General features: G+C 43.4%; 1 protein-coding gene across 1 annotated transcript in view; it reads right to left on the reverse strand.

The window, feature by feature from the left end:
* Positions 1 to 1,574: 1,574 nt before the first annotated feature.
* Ano3 (anoctamin 3) overlaps positions 1,575 to 14,181 on the reverse strand; it is a 405,337-nt gene continuing 392,730 nt past the window's right edge. Inside the window, exons 23-28 of the mRNA XM_012517561.2 lie at positions 12,040 to 12,173; positions 10,956 to 11,108; positions 8,942 to 9,089; positions 5,424 to 5,504; positions 5,141 to 5,246; positions 1,575 to 3,092 (exon numbers count right to left, since the gene is read on the reverse strand). Coding sequence (XP_012373015.2) covers positions 2,910 to 3,092; positions 5,141 to 5,246; positions 5,424 to 5,504; positions 8,942 to 9,089; positions 10,956 to 11,108; positions 12,040 to 12,173 — 805 coding nt within the window. The 3' untranslated portion in view covers positions 1,575 to 2,909. The remainder of the gene's footprint in view (positions 3,093 to 5,140; positions 5,247 to 5,423; positions 5,505 to 8,941; positions 9,090 to 10,955; positions 11,109 to 12,039; positions 12,174 to 14,181) is intronic.

Raw genomic sequence — 14,181 nt, forward strand, 5'->3', positions numbered from 1 at the left:
AGAACGAAGCTGTGTTGTGTACACTTACCAGCTCCCTGCAAGGAATGCGAAGATTATGTGCCACGAACGTGGATTAATAGAGATGGAGAGTGAGCAGCCCCCCATACTCAACAATGTCAATATTTAAGAAAACAAGGAAGTTTGACATGAAAATTATAGTAAAATATCATATCAAATGATAATTTATTGAGTGAAAAACATTATATTCATTCCATTATACAACAGAGTGCGCTATGACTTGTTTTAGAAGAATGTGCAGCATTCAAAGTTGCACCTCATCATGCATTCGACCAGCAGCCTGGGCCCGAAAAGCGCGTGCACGGCTGAGCCAGCAGTGGGCTACATGGGCTCCGATGCGGAAGTGATTCTCCTCACACTGAGCTGGGAATCTCCTCCATGCCGGAGAGCTCCTCAGAGCAGACCACATGCATGTGTTTATTAGTTATTCGCTTCAAAAGACCACAAGTGAGAATATGAAAATATATAAGCAGCATTCATGTCACATAGAATTCCTGAGAATAGTGTGTGCTGTAGATCTTTGAGAATTAGTTTCTATTCATAGGAAAACCAAGATAGAAAACATTTCAACTCAGGCAGAGCAATCGAAAGTCAGGATAGGAGGAGCTGCTGCCAGCGCTTCGCTGTGAACAGGAGGAAGGCGAGGCTGGCTTCTACGGCATTGTTTCAGGAAAGAAGCATTTCACGGAATTTTCTGCTTGTTATTTTCCATATCTGTTTCAAAATACCAGGGAAGACATTCTCTAAATAAAGGTATTACAATTCTTATTAAAATATCTTTTCTCATATCAATCAACATGATTTTATACAGGGGGGGGCTGTATAAAAACATAGAAAGGGGAGAGTTCTGAAGGATACTGCCATGATTAGATTTCACGCTTCTGTAGGACAAATGCCATTGTCTTGTATACTTAATTTGGAAAATAAGTAACTGTCAGGGAAACTTGGAGAGTACTTGCCTTCAGGCATGAGTATGTATGTAATTAACAAACAAAAGTAAACACGGACTTGCTAAAATGCTGTTGTACAGGCACTGCACTTAGTGTCCTGTCTGAACTTTAAAGTCCTGCATGGTGAAGAATCAAAAGCAGGAGGAAACAGACTCAGAAGCTCTCGCCGCGCTCGGGATCAGAGGGCCAGTAGAGGTGCATGTTCTTGACTAAAACAGGATGCAGCTATGAGGGAGCAACTTTTCCTTGGTGCAAAAGAAGGAAAAGCGAGCAAACATTTCTGGTGCTAGAATTATAAAAGTACTTTTTTCTAGTAGGTGAAATTTAGAACTTCCCTACTAGAGGAATGCTAGAAATTTACAGGACAGAGCTTTATTTCTGTTGTGCCTAATTTGGGTTTTCAAATTTTGAAATTTGAAAATAATTGTGCTTTGCTTCATTGGGCAAAAAATAATTAGACAAGTAATAAAAGTCATGATGTGGTGCGTGCGTGTGTGTGTGTGTGTGTGTGTGTGTGTGTGTGTGTGTGATTTCTTACTGCATTCCCAGGAGAGGAAAACTTGGATTTCTTTGTTTTGCAAGGAACTAAATTTTTCCTTCCCTTCCCCTGTTCTACTTTCACCTTTCTTCCTGTCCCTCTCCCATAATTTCGCCTCCTCTGGACTTCCTTTAATTGAATTCCTCATCATTCCTATTCCATCAGTCTGTGGACAGACAGAGTTAACATCCAAATAGAATTTCACTACAAAGCAGAATTAAGGTCTTTACAATTAATTTGAATCTGTTTCCAGACAGTGTAAAAACAAGTCAATCTATCAAAGAAACAACAATAGAAAGCTCCCTTCAGTGATGAAAAAGAAAGCAAATTCAAGTATTGTTTTTGTTTTTGTTTTTTAACAAATCGTAGGTCTACCACATGCATTATTTTCATTAGCTCATCAGTAAGAGAGTACACTGTAGAAAAAGCATAAATGCTGTAGACAATCGGGCTCCGGATTACCTGAATAAACATATTGCAGTAGCATACTGTGTCACTGGTCTCCGAGTTGCATAAAATGCATCTTGCATTCCAAATTGTCAAGGTGCAAAGGTACAAGGAAAATCAACATATTTACAGCATTCCCAGACAACGTTCTGTGAGATTTGTAATAATTCAGACAAGGAAAAGTTAAATGGACTGTAAAATAGCTTTGTGCAGTACAGCATGGAGTAGTCATGTTTGGAGTGATGTCACAGCAACCCCATTCATATCGTCCATGTATAAAAGTGTGCAGTGCCTCTGGCTTCGCCAGGGGTGAAACAGACTGCACTGCAGCTGATGCAATACAATACGGTTTTAACAAATGGTATACTTTTTGGAATCATATATTTTTGGTTTGACTATGAAAGGTGGTATGCAACTCTTTAACTGCATAGTAGGTGTAAAGCAGCATAAATTCGTTGGGGCAAAAATCCATACTCACACAAGACAAGGGAAGGCCCTAGAAACCTAACAACAGGAGGGATGTGGAATCCTGGCAGCAAAGGCAACAATAGATTCAAGTCATTTCTAGGCTGTGTCTCAACTCAGTGGAAGCTTCCAGAGTCAGATTAACATGTGACCACAGGATGCTTTAAATCATGCCTGGCTGTGAACATCCGCACGGAAATCTGTCTCTAGAAACCTCACCATCACCATTTCTGCTAGACTGCAGCTGACGGGAGGGAGAGATCCCTTCCTGAGGCTGCTTCTTAATGCCAAGCAAAGCTCCCTTCAAGAACAGCTTCTCCATCACTGGAAATCCGACCATTCCAAGTCTTGCCGAGTGCTGTGACACATTTCCAAGTAGCATAGTACACGTAATGTTTGCCAAGTACCCATCCTTCTAAGCCCCATCCACATCTGAAGTTTCCCACAGTCCTTTGCGCTAATGGTTCCCCCCTACGGGTTGCAGGAACCAACTAAGGCCATTCATGGTGAACTGGCTGACCACTTTTTCTCCGTTGTTGTTGTAAATGCTCCAGTTCAGCCTCATACATCATTTCTTGGACTAAGTACTTCTCCCGCCGTATTCGCTCATGCAAGCCCTTGGGTACATCTGGAATCAGGTACGCGATGAAAGACTTAATTCCGAAAACAAGGTGCTGCAAAGCAAGAGCAGAAAGCACAGTGTTCAAGATTCTGAAATGCTAAGTAAGAAAACCCAGCAACTGTGAACGGTGGCCCATTTGTCTTAAAATCAAGCATCAGAACTCAACGTGCAGCATTAGGAATAATGACATTGTCAAAACCTGCTATGTTGACGATACTGCCGCTATCATTGACACATTAATATTAACAGAAAACAATGAATTTTTGCTGCTGTATGGGGACATCACTTTATAAAGCCTGAGTACATCTTGAATCCTTGTCTATAATATTACATACTGTGCAATAATGTTATGCACAGTGTTATAATGTGCACTGTGATATGTAAATGAGGTATCATACGTAGGAAAAAGCCCATGTCCAGTACACCATAACAGACACTATTCAAACCAAACAGAGGTCGCAGAGACTACCTATTATGCTTTCAAGCCATTCACTTTTCAGAATGTCTTCTGGTTTAAATTAACATAACAGTTATAAAATATTTCACCTTTGTCACATAAATCTGTGCTTAAATATGTTACTTATATTTTTAGTTTTTAAAGAATAGAATAAAAATAGTGATAACAGCATTAGAAACCATACAAAATATCACTAAGCAAAGTAATAGAAATTTAACAACGGTTGCTGTGTGGCATGATACTATCTTCAAATTAGTTGCTCAGGTTATCAGATATAAAATGTGCCAGACTGGTTTAAAGAAAAGCAAAATAAAACACAACAAAACTATAACAAAAAATTGTAAGAAATTCAAAGGGAAAGGAAGAATAAAAAGAAAAAAAGCATAAGCATCAACTGCTCCTTTCAAAAGACCAGCAGAAACCTGCAGTACAGTTATCCGAACTATTCTGCACATATACATAAATATATCTTTTTCCCTCCTTTCATTTGTCCTTTTCCTCATTCCTGTTTTTTCCCATTGTGTTACTTCTATTTTTAAAAAAACTGATAAAAGTGTTGGATTTTAAAAAGCACAAATAAAACTCGAAGGCAGTATGTTAAGCCGGGATTAGTTGCAAGTTGTGCGGCGAGGGTATGGCTTCTGAATCCGGCCGGTGCTCAGGGGCTGCAGAACCTCTGGCAAGTCACCTATGGTCTGCACATCTCCACTAAGCAGGGCGGGGCCTGGAAGTTTGAGTAGAGCTTCGTAGAGGGTGGGAGAGAAGCAAAGGGAGAGGGAAGTGGGAGAGCGGAGAGGACGGCTCCGCAGTGTGCTGCTCAAATCGACCTCCTGCTCTCCGACTTCCATCAAGCAACGCAGTTCAGTCTGGGGGAGACCTTCAGAGTGAACACTTCACTTTCCAGATGAAGGTACCTCATTATAAAGTTAGAACTGTTTTGTGGAAATCAGTGAGAGGTGCAGTTGCCTTTCAAAAGATGTTTCCAAAGTTGTTTGGATGGTGACCTCTTTCCATAATTTTGGCCACAACAAGAAAACATATTTAAAGTCTTTTCATTGAGCTACCTCAGGAATAGACACACGGTGTAGTCTACTGTTAAGATCTTTGGTGCTGGGCCATGATAACCAAAGCAATGAGATGAGAGCCTCCCCAAATTTCTACACTAGATTCCAATCTAATATTGTATAACTCTGATAATCAAACTACACATTTTTTAATAAAAGTATTGTAAGGCATTGAGTCACCCAATGTTACTATATTTAGGCTTGATTGTGTAGAAAATCAGTTTTTCCATAAGTGAATAGATATGGATTTTTTAAAAATCAAATTTTAAAACCTATTCTTTCCTGTTTAAAAAATTTTGGCTACTATGAGGTTCAAAATAAGAAGGTTCCAGAGTTTTCAGGTCACCTGTGCAGTTGTGTCCTCATCCTGATTTTCCGGGATAAACACACGCCCACCTACCACGTTCTGCTTTCCAGCGTTTGCTTCTGTGTGTTGTTCTGATGGCTTCCTTGTGTCTTACCATTTTATGGAGACCTCCATTTTTTGGAAGCCAATGAAGAACTCATTTCAAAAAGGCCAGTGAAGGGTCAATTAGAAAGCATTTGCCCATAGTGCTTTTCTGTCCCTTTGTGACTAACCTCAAACACAATGATGAAGGCCAGCCGGGCGGCCAGGATGTGCCAGTACTGAAGGGTGAACTCGTAGGGTTTGGAACTCCAAGGTGGACCTCTGTAGTCTCTGTACCTAAAACCCACGGAAAGCAAAGGCTATGAGGAATATGGATCAAAACGTGGATGCCCCAAGTATTCTTGATTTGATAAAACCCCACAGTAGTTTCCATGGGCTCACTGGCATATGGAGGGGAGGAGTTGCAGAGGTAAAGGCAAGCAGGAGGGGCAGCTGTAAGTCACAGGGGAGTACCTGCAGTAGCCAGATTTCCCTACGCCGAGCTCACTCAGGTTAAAGAAGGACAAGCTGTTGTTGACATATCCTTTCAAACAACTGTGGGAAAGAAAAGCATTCTCTGAGCCAGAGAGTCCTACATGTCCCCTTCATTGCAGAAGGCAGGGTGTTATGAACGCCATGATGCACCCATTCCAGCTGTGAAATCCTAGCAATGGAGATTTTTCACTCTGTTCCCTAACTCTCACATCTGTGCCATTTCTCTCCAATAAGTTCTCTTTCCCTTTCATTTGAGCTTACACTCATTTTCTGGTTAGCACACACCAAAAGTTCAGCCCGTCACTTCTGATTCTCCACAAGTCTACCATCTGCCAGTGATGACAATAATCATTAAGTACTACAACTTTGTACTGATTAAAAAATAACTATTCTAGAGTTAAAATATCTGTAAATGTATGTTTTCTAAGTATGCATGCTGAATATAATTATATATACTGTAAACATTACATATTTATCACCATATGTTTATTGAAATGTTACAACTTCATACAAAAATCCTCAATGCATATACTCATCAGTAAAAAAAATAGGCAACAGTCCCTGTCCTTGTGGGGTAGATATTCCAGTGTGGTGGGAGATAAAGTCATAAAAATTGTAATTGAAGTATATGGAATATTATCAGGTGACATCTGTTATGAACATACAAACAAATCTCCCAGATGGGCTGTAGTAAGTTCCTACACTGTAGTAACAAGACTCAGTCTTCTAGGTCTGACAACACTTGAGAGAAAAATGCCTGCAGCGCCCCCTGCCGGCGGGAGGAACCTGCCCACGCTGTCTCCAGCTCAGAGTACAGCTGCTGAGTCGAAAGCCTTCCCAGGACAGAGGTCGCCGCATGATAAGAGTTTATGAACTCTCAAGAGATAACGTCATGCACATATCAATCAAGATTCGTAAGGCGTGAACGAAAAGTAAAGCATATGTCTAAATTAAAAAAAAATACTTATTATGGCAAATACACATGGCCATTAATTCCCCTCGAAATGCACTGCCTTGCTTCCCACGTGTGAGCCCGCTCCCTCCGCCTCCTTCCTGCAGCGCGTCTGCAGGCCCCGGTCACGAGCGCCTCTAGTGGTGCAGCTACGGCTGCCTCGAGGTCCTGAATCCGTTCAGAACATCCATCTCCCGGGGTCGCTGCGGCTGCGGAAGGAGCCGCAGGCGCACGGTGCCGGATCCAGCGTGGAGGCCGGGCAGGACGCACGGCAGGACGCACGGCAGGCCCGGAGGACGCCCCACTTCTGCATGCCTGCCTCTCCGTCGGAGGGCGCTCGGCCCCAATAGTCACCCTATTTCTTTATAACTGCTAGCCATTCTTCAGAGGAAGCGTTGCTTCAGCAAGTGACAGCAATGACGGGATAAATATGTTCGAGGCGAGGGGAGTATTTTGGAGGGGATTAATGGTGGTATGTCTCTTGCTTTAATACATTTTTTAAAAATGTGAATATTTCCCACACATTGTGACCAACTTTTGTACATTCGTGGAAAAAATATATGATCACATTAATAAGTAAAATTTTGATTAAAATATAACTTCCTTTCATGATAAACACCACTCAACAAGCTAAAAATCTGATAACATCTTAGTCTGATAAAAAGTGTCCTTGTGGAAATATCTTGATTTCTGGGTTCCGGAAGAGCGTCTGCGCCCCGCAGAGGAAGAGCCACCGTCCCCGGGCAGCGGCGGTAGGATCCAAGCGGAGGCCTGCCACGTTCTGAACCTGCAGCGCGGATCCCAGCAGGACACTCGATTCCTCTCTGCTTCACGCTAGACGCCACAATTGGTCATTTCTCTGACTGTCCTGTCAACATCTGCCGTCTTTTCCTACCTTGCTCGGAATATTTTTAATTGGAATGGATCTACCTCAGTGTAGCTGCTAGGCATTCCTAGGAAATGTTGGAGTGTGCCGCGTGGCATCAGCATCACGTGAGCCCCCGCTGCACGCCTTTGTTTGAAGTTAATCCACATCCCTGGTCACTGTTGAAGAAGGGTCCCTGCTACCAGGGAGAGCGGGTCTGAGATGGAAATAACCAGCCAACGCCTCTTCCTCCTGCCACTAGGTGGCAATAAAGACTCTAACAGATGAGATGCCAACCAACGGGCCTGACAGACAAGCCACACGTTGCAGATTCTTAAAATTCTGCTTCTAGCATCCTGGGCTAAGAAAAAGCAGTTTTTCACTTTCCCTGCAGTGGCCACATATCTGCAAAGTGTGCTGCGGTTCATGGTTGACCCCAGCCGCCGCCTCTTAGTCACCGGGCCTGTGGCTGGCTGTTACCTATACCTGCTGGGCGCCAGCTGCAGACTGATAGGTGATGAGCCTTTTACTAACAGGCACGGTCAGAGGCGAGCCTGCAAAGGCTCCACTGCACAACATAAAGCCGTGCCTGGGTCTTTCGTACTGCTCCTTGAGGAAACTGGGACGCTGCTGCTGCTGCTGCTGCTGCTGCTGCTGCTGCTGCTGCTGCTGCTGCTGCAAGATTTTGTGTTCTGAGCAAACCTGAGCGCATCCGCGGAGATTTGCTTTAACGTTATCTTAAAGCAAGGCACATGCCTTGGGGGGAGAGACGCGGCTTCCATCCCCACTCTAGCTATGGTCACCAGTCACCACTTCCACATTCCAGCTGCCCTCTGCCTGCAGTGCACTAAGTGCCTCCAGGTCTTCTCTGTTCTCCAAACACAGTGCCCCTTGCATTCTTCTCCAGCTGCATCTTTCATAAGCAAACATCTGAAATAACTGATCACCAAAAGCACTGGCTCCACACCAGGGGAGTCTGCCATCCCCCAGGGGCTACCTGGCAACCTCTGCAAATACTTCCAAATATTCTAGCCTGGGAAATACAGCACTCGACACTGGTATCTATTGGGCCAAGGCCAAGCACACTGTTCCACACCCTGCAGTGCAAAAATCAGTCCCTTTCCCTCGGCCAAAGAATTTCTGGTTTCCAACCTCAACAGCACAGAGGTTGAGAAGCTTTTCTTTGAAGTGTGGATTTAAATTTTAACAGAAAATACATTTCAGACAAGTTGAGGGCAAAATTTTCTGTGTCCTTAAATACTAGCTATAAATTCCTTTGCAAAACCTGTAGGCATCTAGAGTCTCTTGATGGTCTCTATCTTCCCACAGATTCTCTTTGTTCCCTTTGGCAACTTGATGAAGCAGCGTAGGCTTGAATGCCTCCATCTGCGCCATGAAAAGACTACGTGGGAATGACTTCTGAGGTCTCCTCCTGATTAGAATCTCACTACTAAGTACAGTATAATGTTCTTAGCATTTTGATATCAGTGATTTATGTTCAAGTACAAACCAACAAAACTCTACAATTATGTGCTATAAAAATTCCACAAGCTTTTTCATCTCCCGAGATTTTACCTGATACAATCACTACACACGCAAGGAGCCCTGACCTTCCCCATCAGCTCTCACTTAGCTACAAGGGGAACATGTGTGCAGGACATGTGTGCGTCACAGCCTTACTTTTCGTTCTGTTGTCCGTGGTTTGCACACGGGCCGTACTTGTACTCATAGACGAAGCGTGGGATGTAGTCCGAGGTAATGGCGATGACGAACGCATTGGTGATCACGGCCAGTATGCCAATGCCTTCCAGAATGCCAAGCCAGATCCCTGTAGGGGAAAGATGAGAGACAGTGCGCAAAAACCAAAAACCTTTGACCAGTTTCATGTTGGAAAGAGTGCTCTTATGCTAATGCTGAAGCTTTGACCATCATTTCCTAAGTCTGAGGCTGGGTATTACAGCGATTGCAGGTCTGCTCCTCACAAAGGGTGGGTAGTCCTCATCTAAAACGGTCCACAAGTCAAAACGCCCTTAGGTCCAGGTCTCACTGTCGTACTGTCGTCTGCACAAGTGTCTGAAACACTCCCCAACCTCGCATAAAGAACTTGCTGATTCAGCAAAAAAAATTTCTCATACAGATAAAAAGAAAGCATTTGAAGTTATGTATAGAATCCATATTATTCATCACAGCCAAAACTGAAGTTTCACCTAGGTTCAAACAGCGTTAAGAGCATTGATAAGGAAAAAAGTTCTAGAAAAAAGATTCCAGTGTGCTGAGGGGTATTGGCAGTGTGGCAGCTTTCTTCCTCCCCCATCCCGTCTTCCAAATCCTTTATAAGGGACCTAGAATACGTGGGAAATAAAAGAATAAAATAAAAAGAATTTCAAAGGTTACCAGAGGTCATAAGGTAAATTAGAATCCATACAAACCAATATTAGAATACATCAAAAATCAATGTTTATTTTTTATAAAAGCTACAATTCTGTTAAAAATTTAGTGCAGGACAACTCATAGGAGAGAAATGGACAGGATGCAAATGAGCAATTTTCTGTGGAAACAAAAAGAGCCAGCAGATGCAACAAAAGTTCACAATCACTATTTATTCTGAGAAATGGCCTCCAAAAGAGTTTACTAAAAAAAAAAAAAAGTTTTCAGAAACTTGAAAGGACTATAACATCAAGTCTTATTCAGAAAGTAAATGAAAATAGAAATTGTTTTATGTTATTGAAAGGACATGTTTTAAAATTAAAATGTGTTTTACTCTAGTAGGTCTATGTTTAGAGATTTATGCAGACACACTGTATGTGCACACACATATTTAGCTATATTACATCTATGCTATGTTTCTAACCATTTTTGTGGATGTTTATTGCTGTTCGCAGTGGGAAAATAAGATGACTGAAGGATTACAAAGTCTGCCACTCACCTTTAGTAGAATATTCTGGTAAAATGAATTAAACTGATACATTTTGAGATGCGTGATTGGAGGAAGGAAATGATGAAGCCTCCATGTTTATGCAGGTATAATCTTCTTTTAGAATGCACAAGGTGAGGACTGACGAAGGTTGTGTGCTCAACTTGACGCAGTAATTATATCATATATATATCAGATAATTTATAAAAGCTACAATTCTGTTAAATATATATATTATAGATAGTGTTTATGAAGGTCCACGTTCAATATAACATTTCTCACAGTGAAGAATGCACCCGCTGCCCCTTTGTGCCAGCCAGCCTGCTTTGTGGAGGTTGGAAGGCGGCCCCCTGCGGAAGCTCGTAGGGTGGCAGGTGATTAAGCCACTTGGTCTCAGTTCATTTAACAAGATGCCCCCTCAGGAACACGGACACTTTTCTCCCTAAGCTCTGGGCTGGGAATCAGAACTCCAGACCAGTATGCTCCGTGGTGGGGAGGTGCCCATTTCCTGCTACTTTACTTCACTATCTTGAGGAGTCAGATTCAGAGTCTGCATGTAGTAAGAGAAGCGGGGGGCAAATGAACCCCTGAGCCCCCCAGAAGGGCACAGAGCATGCCCAGCGGCACTCTGCCCTCCTGTCTCTGTCACTTCTTATATGTCACTCCTCCTGACACTGCACACTGCTGAAGTCTGATCACACACACACACACACACACACACACACACACACACCCCTCTTGACACCGGTAACACCAACACCGTTTATTTCTGAGTCTCACCTATGTCAGTGGCTCGGGCTGGAAGGGGTCTCCGCCACTGGGTGACAAATTTGTAGGCATCCAGCCGGATTTCAATGATGTTGTTTAACAAAGCCAACAGTGGGGCCAGTGGAAAGGCAGCAACAAAGATGGTGGTGAAGCCAAACTGCAGCACTGTGAGGGGAGAGCGGAGACAGTGGGTGCTGCGGCACTGCCGTTCCTTGCATGCATCCTACGGGCTCATCTCCTGTCACAGACGAGAACGCTTGAGCTCACTGGTATTAACTAATCTTTCTGAAGTTATGGTAGAAAATGTTGAAAGTTGCATTCAAACTCAGATTTAAGAGGGCTTCACTTCTCTGCTTTCCACAATTATGTAATGAAGCATGCAGGAAGGAGAGAGGACAAGAAAAGGGGACGAAAGAAGGTGGAGGAGGAAGAGAGAGGAAGGGGAGGAAGGAAGGAGAGGAGGGGGGAGGAAGAGATGGGGAGGAGGAGAGCAGGAGGGAGGAGAAAGAGAGGAGCAGAAGGTGGGGAGAAGCTGAAACAGGAGGCCCGAGAGGCTGGGAAGCGCCTGGTCTGGAGCCACTCCTGGGACCCAAGGGCATCTTCGCCCTCTTTTCACAGATGAGAAAAACTCAAGTCCAGAGAAAAACAGTACTAAGCTCAACTCCCAGGAATCCTAACATCAGGAAAGGAACCTTTATTTTCTTAATATAAATAAGATTCTTTAAGCCTCAGACCGGATTTAAGCAAAGCTTTATTGAGCAAAGCAATTATGACTTTCTTTGGGTGGGGCAAAATATTTTCTCATGAAGGAATTGATTGGGCTTTATTTTGTTTCATTGAAATAGTTGTTCAAAAGCCAGGGGTCCACTGTGAGAAAAGCCTCTATTTTGGGCCAAGGCTTCAAAAGAGTGTGAGCCTTCTTTGCTTCCTACCTCGGTCTCCACTGGGATACAGAGCAGCTGTCTTTTAGGACACTTCAGAGGCTTTTAACAGTCTTTTAGAGAGGGATGATTTTTTCTGTGGAAGCAGAGCCCATGGGAAACACACACAGAACCTCCCGAGGGCCATGTGTCCCTGCCAGATGGGTTGTCCTTACCCATTTCCAGGTATTCATCCATTAGTCCGTGTATGTTCATGGGCTGCAGATTCCAGTCATTTTCCCACTGAGGAATCGAAGCATCTTGCACTCCACGCTTGATTTTATGCCGTGACCACCAGTTCTGGATTAACCTAAACCACAGGGCAGACCAAGGACTTTTGAGCTCTTGAGCAAACACCTACTTAATAGTTTGTAGTTCAAAAGATATAAGAAACACCAAGTGCTTCTGGGCTATGTGATGTGTTCTTGGGGATTGGAGATATTTGAGCTTCCTTCTTCAGTCGGACATGCATGTTGGAGATGCATGAGGAGCTGGTACATAGAGGAGACACATGATTGATTGTACCTGAGTCCTTTCATGTCTTCCCTTCTCCTCCCTCTACTCTATCTCCATTCCTTGATTCCCTTAACTTTTTAAAGTCTCAGCTTTGAAGAAAAATTAAAAGCATTTTTTTTTATTTTTAAAAGGAAACTATGGGAGAACTTCTGGAACTCTTCTAGAACTTCTCTAACTTTCTATATTTCTATCTCTGTATCTCAATCTCTATCTCTAACTCTATTGAGGAATTAATCAGCACACACTAGGTACTCTTTGCTATTAATCACATGAGCTTCCATAAGAATCCCTTCTCTCATTCCCTCCTGTAAAAGCATTGAAACTCAAGTATTCCCTGCTGTGATTACATTGGAACCCTTTCTTTCTCATAAGCCAGCAGGTTCTGGGCAACACTCTGAACATGAGTCAGATTACTCTCTAGAGAAAGTAGCTGAGCCAGGAGGGGATGTCAAAGGACAGAGCTTCTAGTTTCTACCTTGCATGCTTTAGATGTGTGATGTTTATCAAAATGCTTGTTTGTTTTGCGTTTATAAACATGATGTGCTTAAGCATTAGCGATTGCATTCTGCTACTACAGTGGAGAATGTCCCCAGGCCATGGGGCTTTGTATCTAAGTCCACTGCTGACCTGGAAAGGAAGTTACAACTCTTTCTCTAGCCCAGGAATGGTGCTGGAATCCTGTGAGTCAGATATACTTCCCCACACATACAGTCTGGACTTCTGGGTTATGAATTCTGGAAGAATTTGACCAAAAAATACCGCTAGGATGAGAAGAATCTCAAAGAAGTCAGAGATTGTACGCGATCGTCTATCACTTGGAAGCTTGGGTTCCAACAGCAGTTTTTAAGGAGCAACATCCACCCGAGGGAGCTGTCAGGCAGCATCGCCTCTGGGAGCTCCTGGAAACGAAAAGGGGCTGAGGGCTGGAATGGAGGCAGCTCCGATTGCTTTTGTTTTATATATTCTGTTTTGCTTGAAGAAACAGAATTATGATTTAAACATGTGATGATTCCACCCCTGCTGAACTTCCTGCAGCAAGGTTTTCTGCTAGGTGGTGAGGAACACCAGCCTGATCCCCCTGCTAGAAGGACGTGGCCCTGGAGGAACCTTGAGCAGGGCTGAAAATGCATGAGAGCGTCATGTGTGCTGGGAGCCACAGGAAAGGACTACCTGGGCATTCTTCTTAATCCTAGAGGGACAGCTAAGCCATTCTGATGGACCTATGAAACCAAGGAGGTAGCTCCATGGGGCAACCTGGCCTAGCACACACTAGGCCCTGGGTTTAGTCCGAGTATCATTAACACACATGGTAGCTTGTTAAACACACAGCACGTCAGAGTCCGCGATGGGCACTGGCGTCTCCTAACTTCCATAAGTGCTTTCTTAGGACACTTCCCAAACTATGTGCTTTGAAGCTATCAGTCAAGGATGGGGAAGGGTGTGGCAAATGGATTGGGGTCCCCAATCCTCCAGCTCCCATTCTCTCTTCATTAGAAGAGATTCACTTTCATGTGTTTCACATACTGATGATCTATAGAAAAATCTCTTCACAAAAAGTTTTGCCATGTGTGATTAATGTTTAATATTCACAGCATCATCTCATTTAATCTTCCCAAATCTTCTGATCTACAAATGCAAAGAGTGTGTCAGAGAAGTGAAATGCATTTTAGGCAAAACTAACAGGGAACAGAGAAGGAATCAGAGCCAGGTCTGAGTAGCTAGCTCAGCCCCATGTGCTCTTCCAGCCTCCTGGTTTCTACTCAGAACCATCCTGATGTAATTTGTAGGCCAGGGCTGGGGAG

Source organism: Octodon degus, unplaced genomic scaffold (genome assembly GCF_000260255.1).
Source record: "Octodon degus isolate 3935 unplaced genomic scaffold, OctDeg1.0 scaffold00193, whole genome shotgun sequence".
NCBI lineage: Eukaryota > Metazoa > Chordata > Mammalia > Rodentia > Octodontidae > Octodon > Octodon degus.